At 41.8% G+C, this 22362-nt stretch overlaps 1 protein-coding gene across 1 annotated transcript in view; it reads right to left on the reverse strand.

Moving 5' to 3' along the window:
• Positions 1–592: 592 nt before the first annotated feature.
• The window catches only part of trim62.1 (tripartite motif containing 62, tandem duplicate 1), a 29735-nt gene continuing 7965 nt past the window's right edge, over positions 593–22362 (reverse strand). Inside the window, exons 3-6 of the mRNA XM_062404585.1 lie at positions 11126–11221; positions 7854–8110; positions 6205–6320; positions 593–3197 (exon numbers count right to left, since the gene is read on the reverse strand). Coding sequence (XP_062260569.1) covers positions 2647–3197; positions 6205–6320; positions 7854–8110; positions 11126–11221 — 1020 coding nt within the window. The 3' untranslated portion in view covers positions 593–2646. The remainder of the gene's footprint in view (positions 3198–6204; positions 6321–7853; positions 8111–11125; positions 11222–22362) is intronic.

A 22362-nucleotide genomic window follows, 5' to 3' on the forward strand; every position in this document is an offset into this window, starting at 1 on the left:
AGATGTAAAACCATGTAGGATTATATGAGAGAGAGATTGAGAGAAGAAACACACTTTTTTTATTAAAAAAAACAAACATGTAAGAGTTTAAACACCTGGGTTGGAAACTAGAGATATATCCACATTAACTCCCAAACTAATTAGGTATCTGTACTGATCTAGTATCAGGTGCGACATCCGCATTTAATATTAAATACACTTTGTCGTTTAATGGGTGCTGCCATCTTGTGGTTTTGACTTAGAGCCAGAGTGCGTTTGATACGACCTAAGATGATGGAAACAATCTTTGGGAAAAATCTGTTTAACATGTCTTTAGTTCGGGTTTATGACTTATCCAGCAGACATGTCCATGTTCCTTATACAGTCTATAGCTACAACTCATGTAGTTTTCCGAGCCACATTATTATTCAGCTCATGTTACTCAAATTAATTCCGGTAATTTCCACTTAGAGGAGTGCCCAGATTTGAGAAAAGGAATGCACTGATGTGGGATCAGTAATCTGTAAAAGGAATTTGGAGAGTACAAATGTTTTTATCTATTGGTGATGCACAACTTTGCTGCGCCACAAAACCAGGAAAAAAGTTGAAGAAATTGTCTGAGTTTCTCAGTAATTTATTGTACATCAAAACATTTCCCACAAACCTCCAGCAGCAGAAGCACACCAGAGTGTGTTCACACAATGATGGGTGCCCAGCGGCCATCATCAAAAGACACAATCATCATTTCAATTATATATAATTACCATCATCAAAATCATTTTACCCACCTGCAGCACCAGTAACCCACCACCATCTCACAATAATCTCCTTCTTCATATTAAAACATAGAATCTTGATGAAGCCGACCACACTAAGGTCTGCAACACAGAAAACTGGCGTCAAATTCAAACATGTGTTGTAACCTGCATGAGCCCAGCTGGTTGGAATTTACTTTCAAAACAACATTTTAGATCACGACAGATTGATCAAGGATAAAATAACAGAACACTGTCCTGATTGTCTAAACCCGACATTCATAAATAAATCCTAACCAACTGAAATGGACAGATTTGCTGAGTAATTCCCAGTAAAACTTACTCACCAGTTTTACTCATCATGTTACTCATTTCCTAAGCAACTCAAGGACCTGGAATCTTTTGCACATGCTCAGAGTTTGACCCCAGTTTGCATCATACTGCACATACCGGAATAAGATCCTACAGAAACGAGGGCACTGCCCATTTTTCTTTTGAGTGGACAACATAGACTATACATACACATAATGTAAAGATGTACAGTGGCAAAGGTAAGGTGACCCTTAAGTTCATTCAGAAAAATGTTTTATATCTGATTTCAGCATTTCAGAAGTATCTTTGGCCACTTCATGGGTATATGCTGAGGGATTTAAAAATAACAGTTAATGCTGGTGACTCAAACACACTGTGCACACGCCCAGCCACAGACACCCACAGACACACATCTCTCAGTATGCTGTATTTGGCTGAGGGACAGGAGCCTCTTAGGGCAGATTCTGCAGGACTTGTTTACAACTGATGACAAACAAGAGCGTTTTAGGGCCATGGGGGGGGGGGGGGGGGGAATTATCAGCTATTTGATCATTATGTAATGGAGCAACAGCCACGGGAATCCCAGGATTACACAGTTGGGATAAAGTCCATCAACCATCCATCCAACCAACAGTCCATTCGTCCATCCAACTGTTAACTGAAAATTGCCACATCCTAAAACAGACAGCCTTACGACATTAAGATACATTATATGATTGGAAATAATTGTTGGTCAACAGCTGGTCTCTGCAGCTTTTTAAAAGCTATATTTGATCTTTAACGTTTCAGATTCTTATAACCAGGGGTCTCTGCCTCAAATACCCAGACGATGAGTATTTAGTGTTCTTTTGAGTCAAAGATAAAATGATCAAACATCATGGCTGGTGGCAGAAAATTGTGTAAATCCATTATTTAAGTGAACAACAAAAAAAAAGCCTATGAACTACTTCATCATTCATATGATTTGTTTTAGGTAATGTGGAGAGCCACTGGTGCACATAGAATGACTGAACAGACCCATGTCAATGCATCTTAGATCATCATCTAGGATGGAATAAAAAAAAAAAGTGCAGACAGACTTGACAAGTTCAGGGCCAACGCCAAACAAAAGCCAAAGATAGGAAAAAAGAGCAGACTACTGTCAATCACATTCCAAAAACGAAGAATAGCCAACTTTACAGCATAGAGAAGACGGGTGCCTGGACAGAGAGGGGAGTGGTGCCCCCTGAGAGTGTGCAAGTTGGGCCTGGGACAGCCACCGTAAGAGTGGAAATCACTTGATTTTAAACACGCTGCCACAGACCCCAGAGAAGCCCAGGGGCCCCTTTCCCTCTCCATTTCGTGTCACCTTTTCAATGAAAGATGTGGAATGAAGCTCAAACTCAGGCCTTTACCGTACAATCGTTTCAAGTCACAAAAAAAAAACAACAGCGTGGGTTTGAAGAGCAACATCAAGCACAATTCTTAACACAGAACTTAAAGGAATAAACATTTCAAACACCCAATTAAACACTTCTTAAACTTTTTTCCTACACAAGTCCTGCAAATTCAGGATGGAAACATCTCGGAGGACAATCACGACCATAGAACTGTGTCGCTCCTATAGGCGCACAGTGTTGATTCGCAACGGTTGCACATTCTTGCCGTTAGCGTGGCTTTGGCCGGGGCTGAAATAGGGGAAGACCTTGGTGGGGAATTTATCTCGGTAGGTGTAGAGCCAGGACATGTCATCTGCATTGTAAAAGATGAGCAGGCCTTTCGGGTAGTCCAAGTACACGCCCACCTTCTCCAGCTTGCTCTTGACGTTGAGACGGGTCCAGGGCTCGGTGCAGGCACTGTACTGGTTCCCGTCGTGCATGACAATGCAGTAGAAGCCACGGGTGGGCTGGATCTGGATGCTGCCCTTGCGACTGACCGTCTCGTTGGCCACCCCGATCATCCACTGGGTCTTCTCCGACACCATCACCTCCCAGTAATGGACGCCCGAGGCGAAGCCCTCAGCCCCAAGAACAGACACCTCCACATCAAAGCGGCGCGGGGAGTCCTGCAGTGGTTGCGGATGGAGGTTCCCGTAGGCCACGATGGTACAGTCATCTGAGAGGATCAGTCTTTGGTGGGCTGTGATGTGATCGAGGGTCAACGCTGCTGGCACTGAGGGAGACGAGAAAAGGGAGAGGAGGGAAGAGACAGCTTTAGCTCTGAGACTCAGCATTTACTTTGTACATTAAATGCGGGGGTGAGACAAAAATCGGCTGAGATAAACAGGACATGTGGATACAGGTAGAAAAAAAAAAAAATCAATCAGCTTGGACAAACAGAAAACAGAAGAGTGCAGCGTCACTCTTAGCCACTCATTTTGATTTATAGTTGCCGTGTACAGTTTTGTGCTGAGACAGTAAACACATCCTGGCAGCTCGGCCACTTCTCAGCAGAGGTGAGGTCAGGGTTATAAATCACAGGAAGCTGATCAAAACAAAGGACAATGTTTGACGCTCCTCCATCCTAAAGTTAACAAAGAAAGCACATTTTGAAGTCTGCAACAGAGCAGCTACCATTTTATTGAATTTATTGATCAGGGTAGCAAAAATATCCCTTGCATGTTTTTTGTGCGCTCCATTTCTATAAGTGTTACCTGCTGCAAGTAGTTTGAGAATAATCTCCACAGGTAGCTGCTCAAATCTCTCACAGTTGTTTGTTATTAAATTATCACTGCCATAATGATGCATTATAATAGCGGTTTGGTATCACGATACATTTTGTGATGTATTTCAGTACAGTGGGGAATAAAATCAATAAATGAAAAAAGACTCAGCTCCTGAGGTTCTGAGCAGCCGACAGACCCAGAGAAGGTTCACGTGAAGTAAGGTCTAGGTTTCATTACCAGTAACACAAAGGAGGTGTGTGTGTGTCCACGTGTCACAACTCCCAGGTTACTCTACATGACCTCACTGTGGACAGTTTCTATTGGAACACCTTCCACCAATAGTCTCCAGGTATTATCCAAACTAAAAAGACAATGATTATTTTTTTCATTTTATAATCGTTGCTCAGTACTCCACTTTATTTCTTTATTCATGCATTGGACCAAAGACTGCCTCCAGGTGACTTGCTGGCTGCAGTATTGGCATAAACACATCCTCATCAATGTTAGTGGATTGAGGAGCCCCCAAAAAATCTCTAAATGCACTAAAATACATTTTGAATGTTTTCTGTCGTTTCAGGTTCAAGTTTTGTTTTTGATTACTTATATGAGGCTATAAAAGTTGGGTGGCACATCATGATTGACAGCTGAGACTGATTCATGATTGGTCCGTCATGTTTCAACAAACCCCAGCGCGACTGTTCCAAACAACGACTGGGTGCGTGATGGCAGCGTTCCTATCCAAAATATTTTGTACAAATAGATATATCTATTAATATATATATATATACATATATCACTACTGCCGGAGTTAGAGGAGGTGGTCAAATCTATGTCCTGTGGTACACGATGACGGATGGTTTGTTATTGTACGACACACCCAACTGCAGACTCTTATTTCAGAAAACGAAACAGGACGTTATGCAACAAGTGAGACTGTGAGTAAACCACGATACATTTTTTATAATCTGTTTTTACCTTCATGCATAAACTAGTCTTTTACAGTCAAGTGCTCTCCTGAGCTTTATAGGGGAGCTCGGTTTGAGCACTATCAAATGATGTGAAGAGTGCAAACAATACAGTGAGGAGGTAACCACAGCGAGGGGAGGAGATGCTGAAGCTCGCTGCACAGACTCCAGGTCGGTAGGTTTCTTTGTGCAGTTATGTGGTTTTAGGGAGAGAGAATCTGGATCCACGTCGGCTCTGAGCATTCAGTATAAGGTAACAATAACAGGCTGAACAGTAAAGGCTATAAATAATAGATAAAGGCACCTTTCCAGTTCCTGTGTATTTTTTATTAGGTGGGATAAATGAAGGTGAAACGTCTGGCGCTCGGCCAGCGGACAGGACAATGCCTTCTCCACTCAATGACATCTCCAGTGTTTGTTACAATCAAGCCATTAACATTTCATGAGCTGAAACCTCCTTGTGCCATGCAGAGAAACAATCCACTATACACACATCAGCGGAGAGGTCATTCTTCCTGGTGAACATGAAAGGGAACCCACACTGTCTGGTAGATAGTCCCACTAACCCGTCGGTGACAGAGACGGCTGAGCGATGATGGGAGGAATGTCTTTGTTGTGTCTCTGGCAACCGCTGGTGATGGATTTGTTTCAATTGTTCCGTTAGGCAGCCACTCGAGGGGAGGCCAAAAAGCTGTCTTGCCTCCCCTCGGCTGGCAGTGAGTTGAATTGGGAGGATTGACTGAAGGAGTGGAAAAAAATTCTTCAGCACATTATTATAAACAATCTCCTGTGAGAAATTGATAGCTATAGGGCAGAGGGAGTAGAGCTCCTCTCGGAACTGTCAGCTGAAGAAGGGTATTGCTGCCTTCCAGGTCTGTCCACCATTTTTCATCAGAGGATGGAGAGAAGCTCAAAAACATCCGAGCAGTCTTAATGTAGGGCAGGATTAGTTCTCTCAAAGCAAAATGTTTGAGACGTTCAGCTACCGAATTTTTTTTTACTATGAACCTATTGGTAAAGGTGGAGTTTGACATCTTTGAAAACTATTTGTTGTCTCTTACTGAAAGTGTATTTAAGAAGATTGATTCCCCTCTCAAATCTGTCCATTAAATTTAAAGCTCTAGTCAGGAAAGCATTAGTCATGAATACTCAGACTTATCTCCGCGGGTCTGTGTCAGGGCTGCAGCAAGGCCTGGTCGCATCATTCTGCAATGCTGATTTGTCTGTATTTCTTTAAACCAATCCTAATTGTCTTCAGGGGGGGGGGGGGGGGGATTACACAGTGCAAATGTCTGACAGCCCAAACGTAACAAAACTCCCATACTAGCACCTCTGAAGCTAGTTAGTCAGCACTTTATATCTTGTTTGTATAATCTGTATTACAGGGAGGTCAGTCACTGCAGCTTGCTAAGAATCAGTACAGTCTTCACGAAAACAAATCCAATGCTAAACTATTCCTTTCACACCACAGTTCTTCACACTAGATTCCACTCTGTATATTTACACGCTTACATGTTTAGACGTATGCACTGTCCTGCTTGTGTCATACCTGGTGAAACGTCCTGAAAGAGTGATTTCCATATTGTGTACTGTAAGGGCCCCATGTACTTGGAGGTCGGGAAGTCTTCGTACGTCAGATTGGTCTCATGTATCTTTCCTTTAATCCTGTGACAGAAAAAAAAACAGATCAATAGAAGTCTAAAATCCAATTTGCTGCTTATTCCAAATAACGCTGCCTCTTACTCAACCCAAATGATGCTTCAAGTAGTTAATCTGGTTTGTGTCTGTGGACTGTGCAGTTAGAGACATTAAACAGCTTATACACTGCTTCATGAAGCTCCAACAGCATAGAGGAATAAATCAGGTGTGTGTGTGTGTGTGTGAGCACTACATGTGGTCCATCCTTGAGTGAGCTGCTTACCAAAGCTTCATAATAACAGCACAGTATGCATCCTACCCATTTAATTTAGTTTTTTTACATTGTAGCCAAAAACTGTTGAAATAAATGTTTCCCCTCGGCACCCCGTAATGCAAATTTTGACATACTTTTTTAGACCCTTTGCCAAGAAACGTGAAACGTAGCTTCTCTGCCATGAAATCTAAATAAAGAATTTGTTCTCAGGCAATAGATTTGTCACAACAATTTTGGATTACAAATGCTTAAATAGGTTTAAATGTTTACTAAAAAAATGGAAGGCATTTTCAGATAAGAAATGTGTAGAAAATTGGATCTGGAGTTTAACGTTCACATATGAGGAACCCAGCATATGAGGAACCCAGCAGGAGATTGTCAGAGTCAGACATTGAAAACTTTGGGGTGGTGTCTGGGTACAACACGCAGGAGCCAGGAGATAATAGTATAAATTCCACTGCAGAAATCACATGTTTTTGTTTATAGCAAATCAAGAATGACGTCATCTATTCTCAGCAAAAAAGCGTTCTTAACAAGTTGACACTCGCCAGCATCTTCTACATGTATGACACCTCTTTTTCATCCTGAGATCTTTGTACTTATTACATTTTTTTAGATTTCTGTATGTCATGTGTTAGAAACATCATCAACTTGCGGAGTTCAGTGCAGGTCTGAAGGCAGCTACAGTGGATTCAGTTGAAGACATTGTGCCCCTCCCTGATTAAACATTAGAGCCGGTTTATTTCAGGACCTAACACTCCATCTGTTCAGGGATTAATGCTGCGGCTGCTTAAATGTGTACTTTTCACAAAATGTTAACAGCCTGGTGTTTAGCACTAGCAGATTTGGAGAGTTTCCAAGTACTATCATTATTACAGTTTTACTCTCATTTATTCTGATGTTAGAACCAGCATTGACAAATGACTTGAGTTGACACTTTGATCCCAGAAGGTTTGAAACCTTGGGCTGGACAGTAGGACCTGAACATGATGTCAAGATTCAGTTGATTTTGATAATTATCAGCATTTTCGTCACATTACTATTTATTATTAAGTTCAAAGACTTTTACTCCTGAATGAAGGTTGTGGTTTCAACTCTTCAGTTATTTTCTGCTAGCACCAATGAGCATTATACATAGATCTTTGAAAAAAATTGCAATTTACGAAAATTGTATTGCAATAATAATAATTATAGATATTATTCCTTGCCAAGCCCATTTTCTTCTTATGTGACAGCATTGATGAAGTTTGAGATGTTTTTTGAAAAGCTCGGGGCCGGTGAAGCACCTCTCAGATGTGACGGCGACTCCCTCCAGGAAATCGTGTCGTTCAGACTCGTTGAGGCGCTCCTGCAGGATCTGGATGCCCTCCTTGACGTCACGCAGCTGCTGACTGTAGCGCTGGATCTTGTGCTCGATGTCGGAAAGCTTGCGGGCTGTGTCCATCTCCAGCTCCTCCAGCATGGTCTTCTGACGCTCGCGCAGGAAGCGGTGGAGGCGCTCGAAAGCATCACCGATGGTTGCACGCAGACTCTTGGCGGAGGACTGAAGCAGAGAGGCAAAGGTGTGTTTACTGGGTTAACTGTCATAACAGGGCTGAGAAGTAACCATAGTTAGCAGGGAGTGTATTTTAATTACACAAGGGTTAGTATTCCAAGAGCTTACAAAGTGGTCTAAATCGTGTAGTATTACATTAACATTCATTTAAGGATTCAGCTTGTACATGTATTGATTTCAAGTGGCTCTCAGTGAAAGTACAATCTTCAGCATAGAAAATAAAAAAGATTTGACTCTGTTACTGCGAGGAGACACAAACAAGAGCATACTGCAACAGATACAATCCATAGAGATGGTCAAAGGAAAGGGGCGCAAAGCACGTCCTGTCTTTGAGTGTTAACAGGACTGGTAGCCAGGCAGAAGGGACAGCAGACTGGGAGCTGAAGAAAGTGATTTGTAGCTGAAGAAGATGAATGGGAAGTTGGACATGAAAGAATCTATCATCGGAGTGTTAGCAGTCGGAGTGACTGGGAGGCAGCACAAAGGGATGTGATGCGAAAACCCTGTAAACATTGCGCGAGAGGAGCAGGAGCCGTTTGATTCGAAGCTTCTGAGGAAAGAAAACACTGGACTTCATTGAGACATTCTGCTGTTCGTCATGTTTTTTTACAAATTCAAAACCCCACCAAAGATCTGCTCATCAAAGAGCAACTGAGAAAATGACGACTAGTCACAATGATTAAAAAAAAATAATTCAGAATTCAGAAGAATCTTGTGCGTATGAACCTTTGATTAATGAATCCTGATGATATTACCTGATGGGAATTTCAACACCTTCTCTGATCCTTTCTGGAGGAGTTGGATTCAGGAACTTTGATCTCAAGTTTAATTACACGTCCACTGAAAATTCAATCAATCTCTTTGAAGCAGCAGACATTTTTCTCCTGTTCTCCCAGAGACGGGGGCAAGCACTCTTACTCTTTATGTGGGAACCTATTCACGTAACTATTTCTCTGCAAGCCTGAGAACGATGACATTCAGGTGGGCTACATCCCAGCACTCCTGCCTACTTAAAGAGCTGAAATCTGGAGGAGGAGGAGGAGGAGGAGGACTGCAGCACCCTCGCTATCAGTCTCACTGACGGGTCCGCTGCTTTTGCCCAGCAGGCTATGATGGCACTGAGAGGGAGACTGCAGCCCTTGGAGACAGGACGCCGTCTACCCTTCAGGGAGAGCAAATCCCCTGGGGGCATGTGAAAAGGACACAATGACTATGCTTCAGATGGAGATCCTCCCAGAAACAGGGAGCCCAGCACTCAAATTGGAGTGCGAGGAAGGCACATTTAGTTCAAATGGGAGCTCGGCTGCTGCAATGCTTCCTTCTCAATCTTAGTGTAAGAAGTGAGATCCAGCTCACACGATTTTACACATCCAAGTCTATTCAAGCCTAGTTCACACTATATGGTTTTTAGCCCAGTTCTCTAGTCATTGACTAGATTTGGATTTAGATCAGAACCAAATCTGCGTAAGATTCACCAATCGCTCTGTGTAAACTCTTCAAAGACGCGAAAGGAGGGACTAACCGACACGTTGCAGACTTTGACTAGATTTATAGCCGGCTAAACATATAGACAAATTGGTGACAGCCAATCAGAGCACAGGATGGTGGAGAGGGTAGTGTTGAGTCAAGTCTTTAAGTCTGAACTGCAAAGCAATTACACAACTTTGATGATTGTGTAGTGTGATCTTGGCATTACAGATCAAGGAGAGAAGTGCATTTGTAAAGAAAGAGCTGTAAAATGTTAGGAGTTCAAAATAAATGTGTTTCCTGTAGCTCTGTAGCCTCCTGTCCATTGCAACTATGACTGTGTTGTGGGAGTGCAACACCAAATTGCTAGAGTACTCCTTAATCAACAATAAGGTAAAAACGAAGAAAAATAACTTCAGGCAATCTCAAATATAGCAGGATGAAAAAGAACTGCAGGGAGACATTTCATTATCAGCTGGCTAATTGCATCAGAGATCAATGTTGTCACAGCGTCTCTCTTCGAGGGAGAGCACTTTGTGCAAATGGATATAAATCTAATGAGAACAGCTAATTTCTAATGAGAAGCAGAGGGTGGCTGAAAGACCAGCATCCAGCAGTCAGACTGAGTGTGGCAGCGGAGGATCCCGCAGTGCAGATTTCAGACCGAAAGGCGAGTGATGCCGTGACAGCAGGTATGAAAAGGAAAACGCAGGAGTTTGCTCCCTTGATGAGAAATAACCCTGATGTCTGTGACATCGTCTCTGCCTACCTAACACCCTCACCTGATTTATAGCTGCAGTGTCACAGGAAGCAGCACAGAAACGTGTGACCACGTTTTCTTTTGAAACCATTGTTGTGAGGCCATTTATGCCTGCTCTGCCAAATTCAATGGGCATTATCATTCTTAGTGTGTGTGTGTGTGTGTGTCGGTGTGTCAGTGTGTGGTGGGGTTGAGGGACTGACATATTGAGCGAATGCTCCCAGTTGGCTGATTAAAACAAGGTGTCCAGATTAAACTGCTGCTCAATAAACCAATTTACTTGTCAGAATTGAAAGGTCAGTCCAAATCAGTTAGAAAGGAAGACGGATAACCAGTGACTGAAAGTCTGCAAACATTAAACAGAGCCTGTATTTATTCAACACTTTGTATTGCATGAAATTGTTTTACTAAGTGAGTATTACTGTCTACAATTGCGATGCAAAGAAGGCAAGGGCATTTTATTAATAAAGCACCTGTTATACACAGATGTAGAAGTGCTCATTTAAGGATGTCATTCTTCATAACTGATCATCATAGATTTGAGGGAAAATGCTAAATAATAATTCCAGATCCTCTTTGAATATTTTCAGATCGTTAGTGAGGCAAAGCAGATTCTTCAGGCCCTAAGAGAATGTCATGGCTTTTTTATAGACGATGCTGGACAGTGATATTTAGTTGCCGCCATGGGGCAATAAATGGTTCCAGTCCAGCTCTGCAAATGAAAACACATATTCCTTGTGTGTTATACGTGTCTCTGTTTTGTGAAACAAATGTACCTTGGTCTCTGTGAGTTGTCTCTGCAGGAGCTGCAGGGCCTCAGTGTGTCCCTTCTCACTGTCCTGCAGGGTGGACAGCTGCTCCTTCATCTCCCTCTGCAACACAAACCACAGCTCAGTAATCGGTGACTGGATTTTAATATAACAGTTCTGTTGAAGTAAAATTCAATCAGGTGATGTGTTGTGCCTAAGCTTCTGCTTTGCTCAAATAATCTCTTGAAAACAAAGTCAGTTACAAACTAAAATAAAAATATAACACATTTTTATATTTGACAGACCTTTTTTTGCGAGTGTGACTTCTGTTATATTAATCTGAACTGCATTATTGGTAAACCAGCTCAGGTTGCTTTGGAGCGAGGCAAAAAAGATGAGAGCCTTAGATACAAGAGAAGAAAGGCAGAATGAGAGAGAGATTAAATTAAATCTTTGGAGATGATGGGCTGTGTCAGAGAAAACTGGGTCTCATCTCGAGTCGGGAACACACAGGCAGAACTTGCACGGCTCAGGCACCTCCAAGTCTCCCATCGGCACAAGAGAGGCTCTTCGTGATCTGCCAGGGGCACATGCAGTCACGAATGCAGCAGTTTTTTTTTAATGTAGGTCCCATGTGCCAACGACCGCCGTGCACAGCTTTTGGAATCATGTGGTTCAGCAGATGTACTCCCATTAGTACAGACTTAGGTATAGTAATTTGCAAAGATTTTACAGTAAAATATGTGAGCACTGCACCTAGTTTATACGTACTTTTCTGATTGTTATTTTGTAATTAGTGACAAACAAATAACAAATAAACAAGTACAGGGTGAGTTTGAAATTGAATGTCTCACTAGAATAACTGAAATGAGTTGATGGGACACGTGTTGGTTCATCAGAAAATGAAAGCTGAAGACATTTTGGGCTACAGGACAGTCTTACTTAAGCTACAACTTGGGTACATAGTGTGTCTTAAAATGAGGTTAACAGAGATAAAATTAGACATTTTTTACTGAAACAAGACTAATGAGCTGCACTGGGTTTAGGGAACTCGCTTTGCTCAATGCAGTGTCAAAGCCATCTGAAGTCAATGGTTACAGATGTCATACTAGCATAATGGTATCTTTGTGAGGGTAACTGATGTTGCTAATTAGCACAAACACATAGTACAGCTAAAGCTGATGGGAATGTCATCGGTTTTGCAGAAAAGACATTTCCCCTGAATGAACAAAGGAATTGATTTTCGGCACAAACATATTGGAATGTTTGGCCTTTGTTGTGAGCATTTTATTTTCCTCAACATCCCTTGGCAATCTGCCCTGACTTATGAATGGAGATAGAGTCACTCCAAAATCAAATGATTTCAATACTCTGGCCTCATTTAATAAGTACATTTTTTGTGCTTATGTAGTTGGCCACAGTCGCCCCGTCAGAGCAAACAAAGTGCTATTCTTTGCCATTCATAAAGACCTAGCCAGCCATCCTCCTGCTTGTCTCTATGCTCATATAACCTGTGCGTCACCTTCTCTCTGACCCGTGAACTGCAGCAAAAATCAACCATATGGAACTGTCAGCACAGCAGTGTTGTAAAAACACCCATCACTCAGCCACGGTGCTGAAATGAATGCCAAAATGGATCTCCACTGACAACAAAAATACATTATCATTGAGCCATCTAGTCTAAATGGAAAAAAAAAGATTAGGGTACCATTCAAAAGGAGATAATGAACCATGCATCAATTTGTGATGCATTAGAAAATCCTTGGCCCTGGTCATCAACTGCAAAACTAAACGGCACAGTGGGTACGTGGAGATAAAGCCTGTTTCTTCTCAAGGACAGAACCTGAGGAAAACAATGGATGGTGCAGAGGGGGAGCGTGACTGTCCATGTTAATGATAGGAGTGCGGCAGGCTCAGCAGGCTCTCTCCCTGATCGCTACAAGCTTGTCTGCAGCAGGTCAAAGGCCACTCCCACACACTGAGATAGATCAACGCTGGCAGAGAGAACATGCTCCTCCGCTCTGCCCTTACGTTGTCTGACTGACTGGTCAGAGAAGGGCAACTGTAACTGTGGCTGCAGTCACACACAATAGATGGATGTGTTGACATGAAACCAAACATCTTGGTAAACTGAAAATCCATCTGCAAAATGCACTAGATTGAAAGAGCTAGATTTTACATCATGGTTTGCACCATCTCTGTTTCGCTAAAAAAAGAACATGTGTACTTCAGCTGAATTTAAGCAGGGAAAGCAGCATTTTATTAACAGCTAAAAAATCTACCGTGGTGAGACTATCTTCGTACATTTCAATCCCCTGAACCTCCTCCATAACATGCAATTACATAATCCGCTTTAATCTCCCTTGATGCAAAAATCGTCCTTTGAGCATCCTACAGTGGGAGATTTCCTGTAATGACTTCCCCGAGCAAAAACTGGGGGGAGAAAAGCTAAAGCTACAGTGCGTGTGGATTCGGGTCTAAATCTGGTGTGATTTACAGGCATCAAGGGGAAAGGTTTTTATCAGGGCGAACACAGGGACAATACAAAAGTAAATACTGCAGGTGGATGAATACTGGTTTAGACAGAGACACTGAAATGAAAATGTGTGTGTGTGTATACAGTGTGTGGAGGCGTCTCTCTCCTGTCCATCTCATTTGGCCAACACAAGTCTGACATGACATTTCCTCAGGACGTAAAGTTGCAGGAAATTGGGGGTCACGGCTGGTGGATTGTAAATCTAAAGCTCCTTCGCACTCCTGGGATTTCCTTCTTCCTCTTCTATCATGTAGGCATTCTTGGATAGATATGGGTAGATGTACATACACAATTAATGAGTAAAACAGTAAGCTACTTAAAATTCCTCAAACTTTCCTTACAGCTGCAAGCTCAATTATGTGCAGCAGCTCACTCGGGATTTAAAGAGCGTCACTGGCTTCAAACTGCCGGCACCCGATGAGAAGGTGAAACAAAACAACAGGCGGCAGTGTCACAGCATGAATAATAAAAAGCCAACAGGATGGAGAACACCCTCTCACACACAGACGCGAGTACCCTCCTGGGATTTAATTCACATGTGCTTTAATGACAGGGAGAAAATAAACAGCAAAAAGACTTACAACTAAACTTCTGCACTGAGCACACGACTAGAGCTTTGCATTGAGATCCCTTACATCAGGTCATCATTAGACAGAGCAGGCAAACCCGAGCCGTCGATCATCTTACTGCAAGTTATTCTTAAAAGGAACAGTTCGGCTGAAACCTTTGTGGAGCTGAAGGTTTTCTCTGAGTACTCCTGCTTCCGCCCACAGTCCAAAGACATGTTGACACAGGGTTGGATTAATAGGAGATTAGTTATAGAGGCTCCAGCTATGACACAACCCTCGGAAGATAAGCGGTAGAGATAATGGTTCAATGGACAGTTAAATACATATTACAATTACCTCTAAATAGCTGTGGAGTAAATCTCCTTTACAGGAAGCAGAGCTTGTGTGATTTTTATTGTTAATTAGGTCAAGCGGAGAGTTTGACAGCACTATTATATATAGACGTGCACATTCTCACATATTGCACAGCAGGTTCATGTCTCTGTTTCACTAGGACAAATGTTGGAGGAGTCTCTGTCCTCCAGCCTTCTGAGCCAGTCCCGCTCAGTCAGCTCGACTGGCCTCTGCCTGATCTGCTGGCGGAGACACGGCCGCAGGGACGCACTCGTCCCCCTGGAGAGGCTGCGGGCTCTGCTGATGCCAGAGAAAACAAGGCTCTGGGATGTAAAGCACAGCTTGAGCTCAGTTTGATGTCTTGGAACAAAATACAGCAGGGTTTGCAGCCGGAGACAGCAGTTTTGTTCTTTTCCCCTTTGTTTCCTTGAACACATATTTTTTTTTATAGCTGCGCCGCCCCCCTGTGCGCGGTGCACAGGGTCGCAGGGATGGCGGCTATCACAGCCAACCGGCAAGTTTAATAGGTGGGTGATTGGTCTTGACTCCTTTGGCCTGCTATTTATCATAAGTATGCAAACATCGCAAATAAATTGGCATGTGTTGGCTTATCCATGAAATATAAGCATATAGAAAAACTGTGTGCTTACACAGTTTGTTGTGTTCCCAGAGGTTAACTGTAAAGAACGGTGCTTCGAGGATGAAAACAAATATCACTCACATCACACAGAGTATTTCTGTGGTTGTGATATCATTGGTTGCTGTTCGCTCTTTATCTGCAGCGTTAGTGTCAGTGTCTTCAGGCTGCACTTGGTTTGGCATTGAGTGCTGTGAACGGGTCCTTGTACAGTGAGGACAGGACCAAGTACAGGTGGCTTGTCATCATGTTTCATCAGGACAACGTGATGATGAGATGCCCTGAACTCTGCTCTGTTGATTATTTTCTCTTGCTTCTGTCTGTATCCCAACAAGAACTCACATCACCTTTTATAAATCCACCACCTCTTGCTGTACAAGCAGCAAGAGGTTTTTTATTTTTTTCCCTGACATCCCTGACATTGCTTGTGCTGTGTTTACTTTTGGAACTAGTACAAATGGATCCTTTGTCAAGAACAACTTCCTTCCACACAGTTCGTGGAAATCCGTAATTATTGGGTTATCTTGCTGATAAACCAACCATCCAACCAAGGAATAAATTACATATTAACAGTAATTATTACTTGTGTAACTACTAAACTGTTCAATACAATTTAAAGCTAGGGTTGGTAATCCAGAAAAAGCTAGCAAGAGCAGGCTACACTATAAGAAAATGGAACGGATACATCCCACCCCCTCCCATCATCAAAGCTATGCTCCAAAAACACATTAATGCACACAAACTGCCTGACAGAGAAGAAGCTGACATTTTCGTGACTCGATTGCTGAAATCTGGATATCTTCTCTGCTTCAGCCTCTGGTCATGTTCAGAGAGAGCATTGGCCGGGTGCTGCACACGGGTAGGTCGGTTTGTGATAGACAGGCTGGCCAGACAGGTATTCCAACCATTCATTTCATCTGGTTTGAATGAAATCGTTGTGTTTATTACAGTCATGTGAGGGCCTTTTTTTTTTTTAGACAACTTTATTTAGCGATGGCTAGGGTTTTACAAATAAAATAAAGTTGTTAAAATGTGTTTTTACCAGTCCTACCTTTGGAGTTAATTTAACATACAACATACAAAAATCCATTTTCAGCTGCAGTCTCAGCACAATTTCTAATTGTCACAGATGAAATAGATCTGTGACCGATCCTGGTTCTCAGCATCAGATCACAAATGACCCCCACGTCCATGACTTCCACTTAACAAGAAACATTTGGTTAAAGCAGGAGAGATGAGAGGAAGTGCAGATGCTGGAGGCCTCCTGAATATAGGCCACGTCATGTAAATGATGAATGCTCAGAAGCTGCGGCTTCATTTCCTGGAGTGAGGAAGGGCACAAAGTATGCAGATATAACACCCCAAATATGAAATACAGTAGCTAAGAAAAAACAAAACACTGCATGTCAGTTTTGATATTTTTACCCTAAAATGAACAAGATTTGAATTGTTTGAATTGACAAAGGTCTACTAAGTCTGCACACTGAGGAAGCAGTTAGAACAATGTTATATTACTGAAACTACTGCAGAGTTTTTTGAAAAAAGAAAACCAGTTCTCTGAGCCGTCAATGTTAAGTTTGATCATCTACACAGGGCAAGTCATTAAAGAGGAACAGGGGGGTTGCTGTTGGCACTAGATTGGAAATCGGAGAAGTGTTCAGTGATAAGAACAAGCCTGCTGCTTGTATAAAATCCCCAGCTCAACAGAAGCTACCTAGCGCTTCACCCTCCGTTCCTGAGGCTGTGAGAGCAGCCTGCTGAGCCCGACGAGCCTCTACAGAGCTCACACTGAATCTATTTTGACGGGCAACCAGTTTAAATGCTTATTCTCCAAATATGAAATTCAAGAATATTGTAAATACAGCAACTTGTGGAGTTATCGATCAACCTAAGAGCAGAGCACCAGTCTTGGAGAGTGTTGTACACCATCTCAACGGGACAATTAGCTTCTTTAATAGTATGGCATTACATAGTGTCCAAAACTAGCTACACGTTTCTCCCATGAGTTACTGACTCTAATTATAATTATAATGTTATAAATTATAATTCAACATTGTTGAAGTCAATCCACAACCTCCCAGTTGTGTTTAAGGATGTTATCACGCCTACCTTGTTAGGTCCAGACCTTCTGACTTATATTTGCCTTGGACCATTGTCCATACTAATAGACCAAAACTAAGTCAGACCAAAAGAGGTGGTCTCGGTCAAGATCGAGCGGTGTGAACATTTATTTGAGATAGTTTGAACTTTCGGACCAATTGCAATAAGTTGAGACAGTATTAAACGATAGAAAATAAAGAAGTGGTCATGGTTCAAAAGATTGCTTGTATTCTTTGCTTTTTTCATATGGTGGATTTGGCTGGAGTTGGTGATGCTGGTAGTAATACATGCAAAACACTAAATGTCTACTATGTGTAGACGAACAAATACAATGTGAAAACCAATCAAACTGGATCAAATGTACACAATGAAACAAAGACAGTCTATCTTTTATTTGAACAGTTTCATTTTTACTTCTGTCAATAACTGCTTCTTTGTTGTTTTCCTGTCACTTTTATACTAGAATTATCTTTTAAAAATGTCTGCAGGGGGCACATCTTCATTTATGTAAATGACGCCCTTTCCTGTTTGCAAGAAAGGGGTCATTACTCAGACTGGTTTAAGCAGCTATATTTGGAAGCTCTACCTGGCACAGCAGAAACCAAACACAAATTAAGGCTTAGCAACGCGGATCTGGAGAACAGCAATTCCTGCGAACACCATTATCTCTACTCTGCTGCAGACTGACGTTATTCTTTGGACTCACTGGGTTAACACATCTAGAACATGATGCTCAGATATGTTTGAAGGACTTCAGATTTTCTCCACAACCAAATACAAGCTTGTGTCATCTTTAAAAAAAAAAAAAAAAAAATGAATTTCCTAAGATTAGTCAAACCTCTAATAGTCAGCATGTAGTGAATATATAAAACCATATAGCATTGGTCAGGCTTACAAATCACCTTGTGAAAAAACATGATGTGGTTGCAGGCCAGCCTGGGCCACACGGTAGGGATAATAAACAGATCTATTTGCCTCTACTTCGTCTTAGCGACATGTGTGCAGCTGGAAGCTCTTCTGCTGTAGCTGTTGTGTATATGCACTATGCAGACGAGATGCCACAGCTCGCCAGCAGCTCTATCTGACCAAATACAGAGCGTGTCTGCTTCTCGTTCACTCAGTCCCCTGCCAGCAAATAAATATTTGGGATGTACGCCTCTTTTGTCAAGTCACAGTGTTAAATAATCGTCCATTTCTGTAGACACTGGCAGGGGCGTGTAATTCTGTGAATTATAAGTATAGCCTCCAGTCAGGTCTGTGTGTTATTTAATTCCCAGATGATTCTCCAATCATTTACATATTGTAGCCTCATCATAATAAAAACCAATTTCAGGCACAGTTCAAACAAGGAGGAGTCAAAATAAATCTGTCTACAATTAATGTATGTTTTGTTTATACAGTACTGACAATTTTTAAAACTATGTATTGAATATGATTAAGATCAGCGCTCAACGCAATCTCAGATTTACTCCTACATACAGAGAAGATGCGGCCATCTACATAACAGGGCACTGAGCAAACAAAACACTGAAAATACAATATATGAAGTCAATTATTGATCAATATCACAGAAACTAGCAGAAGGCATAAACCTGTACAAATTAACACTATACTGTTTGTTTAAAATACCTCGGTCAATATGTTAAAAACATGATAATAGGGCTTTATTGAGTCCCATTCTCTCTGTGATCATCTGTGCTACTAGTCAATGATTACAATTTAGTTCTTCTCGTTTTCGTACTTTTCGGCCGTCTTGATCTGGCAATAGTGATGGCTACGCTCTTGTGTTGAAATTACACATTAATTACTATGTTGAGATTCACAAGCAAGCTCATGACAACACTTCGGAGAGGGCACAGGGGAAAGGCCGTCTTTTGCCAATGACCTATCCTCTGGGTGCAACAGACAATATTTAATAGGCTTCCAGTGTAGACAGCAGATATCCGGGCCAAAATTCCTTAGAATGTTTCTCCAATCAAAATACACACAGCAAACCAGTTTCTATTGTTGTTTTAGATCCAGACAAATGTTGTTTAAGTTCTATAAACAGCTATCTGCATGTGAATAAATAGCTGTTTAACTGCAGACAGCCAAAGCTAAATGTGACTGGACAAACTAGAAATGGAAACCAAAAGGCTTATGACCCAAAAACCTTGTCCTTCACCTACAGAACCTACATATTCACATGCACAATCTGAGACTACGGGAAAGTTGTTTTCTTTACTCTATTGCCATACAGGCCGAGATCAAGCTGTCATTTGAGAGCTTCAGTCTGCCTTGCTCACATTAAAATGTCTGTTTTTGGACCAGACCAATCATACACTGAAGTGAGAGAAGCTGGATCCATGTACCGTGAGACGAGAGTTCTTCTGTGAGAGTGCTGTGGATCAGTCTTGTGTTTTTTTGTTCTGTCTCAATCAAAATCTTAAATTGAAACGTTTTCAGTGCCACTCAGTTGAAAAATGTCCAGGCATCAGAAAGATCAGCTTAATGAGGACAAGAACAAAATGAAGAGAGAACATTGCTTTTTAACTTTTAGCTGACACGGCGCCGAGTCAATCAGGAAAACAACCTCTACATTGCTCTCTAAAAGCCTTGATATATTTTTTATGAAACAGCATTTGTCGAATCCACAAGATGTGAGATGACGTTTTTATGTGGAGCCAACTCTATATTTCAAGAGAAGAGCTTTTTCTTTCAAGTTAAATATATGTGATTGATGATGAGAGGGATTTTCTTACTCGTCTATTCATGATTAAAGCTGTAACACTTTACACAGCCCTCTAAAACTATCTGACAGCTTTACACGCTTAATGCGCGAGGAAAGCTCATTTGTTTTACAAGCACAGTTAAAGTGAGCCACAGTGGATAAGAACCTCTGCTAAAAACCTCAACTGTAAACAGCATCTGGAGCGGGGAACCTGTGTTAATGTGCAGACGGAGCGCGGCGATGAGAGCAGGAGCCGGGGCAAGGACAGAAAATACAGCTGGCTGCTCCCCACTGATTGGCCTGACCCTCCAGGCACGCTAAATGCATTATGGGAAATAAACAAGCACTGAGAACATCTGACCAGAGAAACCTGGATTGGCCATGCATCCCATTAACAAGCAATATAGTAGTTATTGTTAATGTGCATATCAATTATTATACAGACTGAACAGGCAATCATGGAACACGTATTTTACAAAGTTTTAATGCACATTTTGCCTCACGGACTCACTGACTGTCATCAGGCGTTTTCTATTAAACAGATATTTACTAAAAGCCATTATTTAACAAGGTTTTTTTCTCGCAGTTATTCATGATTACGCAAATGTTTTACAAAGAATTGTAAAAAAAACAATGCCTGTCTGCCAACCATCTGTCCCCGTGCACGACTGCATGTGGATTGAGAGAAGGAAAGTCAAAGATATGTTGGTAAACAGAAAAACAGCTTACAGCTACATCCATACCAATATGCTTTTATTTTAAAACAGCATTTAAAAACAAATATATTTATCTAGTTAGATAGTTAGCTCTGTATCAGTATCACCTGAAAATGTCAACGTCATATCATGTGACCATTCATGTACACTGGGCATGTGCGTGACCGTTTAAACAGGAAGCAGATCTACTCTGCAGTTGGCCTCATGCTTGCAGTAAGGAAAAATAACTAGGAGCAACACTAGTGAAAAGTAAGATGCAGGGTTTATATAGAAGGTGGAACCGTTACTGAAAATAGGCATTTACAACGGTTTACGTTCAACACTCGTAGTTGAGTCGTGACTGAAAAAAAAAGCAAATGCAGTTGGCAGCATCATCGTTTCTGTTTTAGTCTGTACATACTACAAGGGCATTCCTTGAGTTTTCAAACTTAAACGTGTCCAACAGCATTTGAAAACTCCAGAAAAGTGTGGACAGCAGGTTTAAACGTAGCAGGAGTCATACATTTTAAAAACTAAAACGTAGTTGTATGAATGTAGCCTGTACCTCATTTAAAGACCAGTGTCAGTAAACATCCAGGGGAGGGGGTGTCAGGTCTGAGTCTCGCTGATTGGGAGTTGTAAATGAGGGCTCCTATCTGCAGCACGTCTAATTAAATCATCTGCAGCAAATCACGGACAGAGGGAATTACAGGAGATTATTTCCCAGCCCGGCCATGCACAGACCCCCCGAGAACAATGACCCTATAATCTGTGTTAATTCCCCAGCTAATCAAGCGACGCATGGCTCAGTGTGGCGGCTGCAGCGGTGGGTTACACCAGTTCACATATACACCCCTTGAAGAAGAAAATCAAACAGACACAGACAAAACTAAAAAGGCAGAGAATACCGGAATATTAACTGCTTCGTCTCAGCTCACTCACCACTCATGGATTTTTAAACATTTACTAAGATCGTCTCTGCCTAAAAGCCAAAAGGCATTCCACATTCATCACTTTTTACAAGCTATTTTTCAACCCCCAGGGCAGTTGAAGAAAATAGCAACCATCTCTACAACACCTTTCTCTGCCTGGTCTTTTTTTCTTATTTAATGTGGTCTGTTATAGCAGTGTCACCGGCCTGCAGGCTGCATTCCCTGCTGATCTGCCTTACATTAGGGAGGCCAGGGCTCAGCCTTAAGCCTAACTTTAAGCCACGAAACTTTAAGGACAGCACTTCCCCTTTCATTTACCAAGATGGCCGGTAAATCTCCGCTCGCCACTGATCCCTCCTTTCACCCTTGGCCCTGCCAGACCAGTTCCAGCTTGCTCACCGCAATCCTGTGACCTGCTGCTTTTAACTAACTGCCAGGTACATGTCTGACTGCTGATGTCATCCAAGGTACAATGCATTCAGTTAAAATGAATCATCATTCGTCATATCATTTGGTTGAATTTGTGTATTTCTACAGAAAGGGAAACAGACATCAGAAAAAGAAAACTTTAGAAGAGTTACGTGAGAAGTGTTTGTATCTGGACTATTCATACAATTAAGATTAAGATTAAGATGCATTTATTAGTTCCAAACACATGCACAGACATTCAAAGGCACACTCATGCAGGTAGGGAAATTTAACCTCTGCTTTTGACCCATCTAGTGCAGGACACAGAGCAGTGAGCGACCATG

This window comes from Platichthys flesus, chromosome 2 (genome assembly GCF_949316205.1).
Source record: "Platichthys flesus chromosome 2, fPlaFle2.1, whole genome shotgun sequence".
In the NCBI taxonomy this organism is placed as follows: Eukaryota; Metazoa; Chordata; class Actinopteri; order Pleuronectiformes; family Pleuronectidae; genus Platichthys; species Platichthys flesus.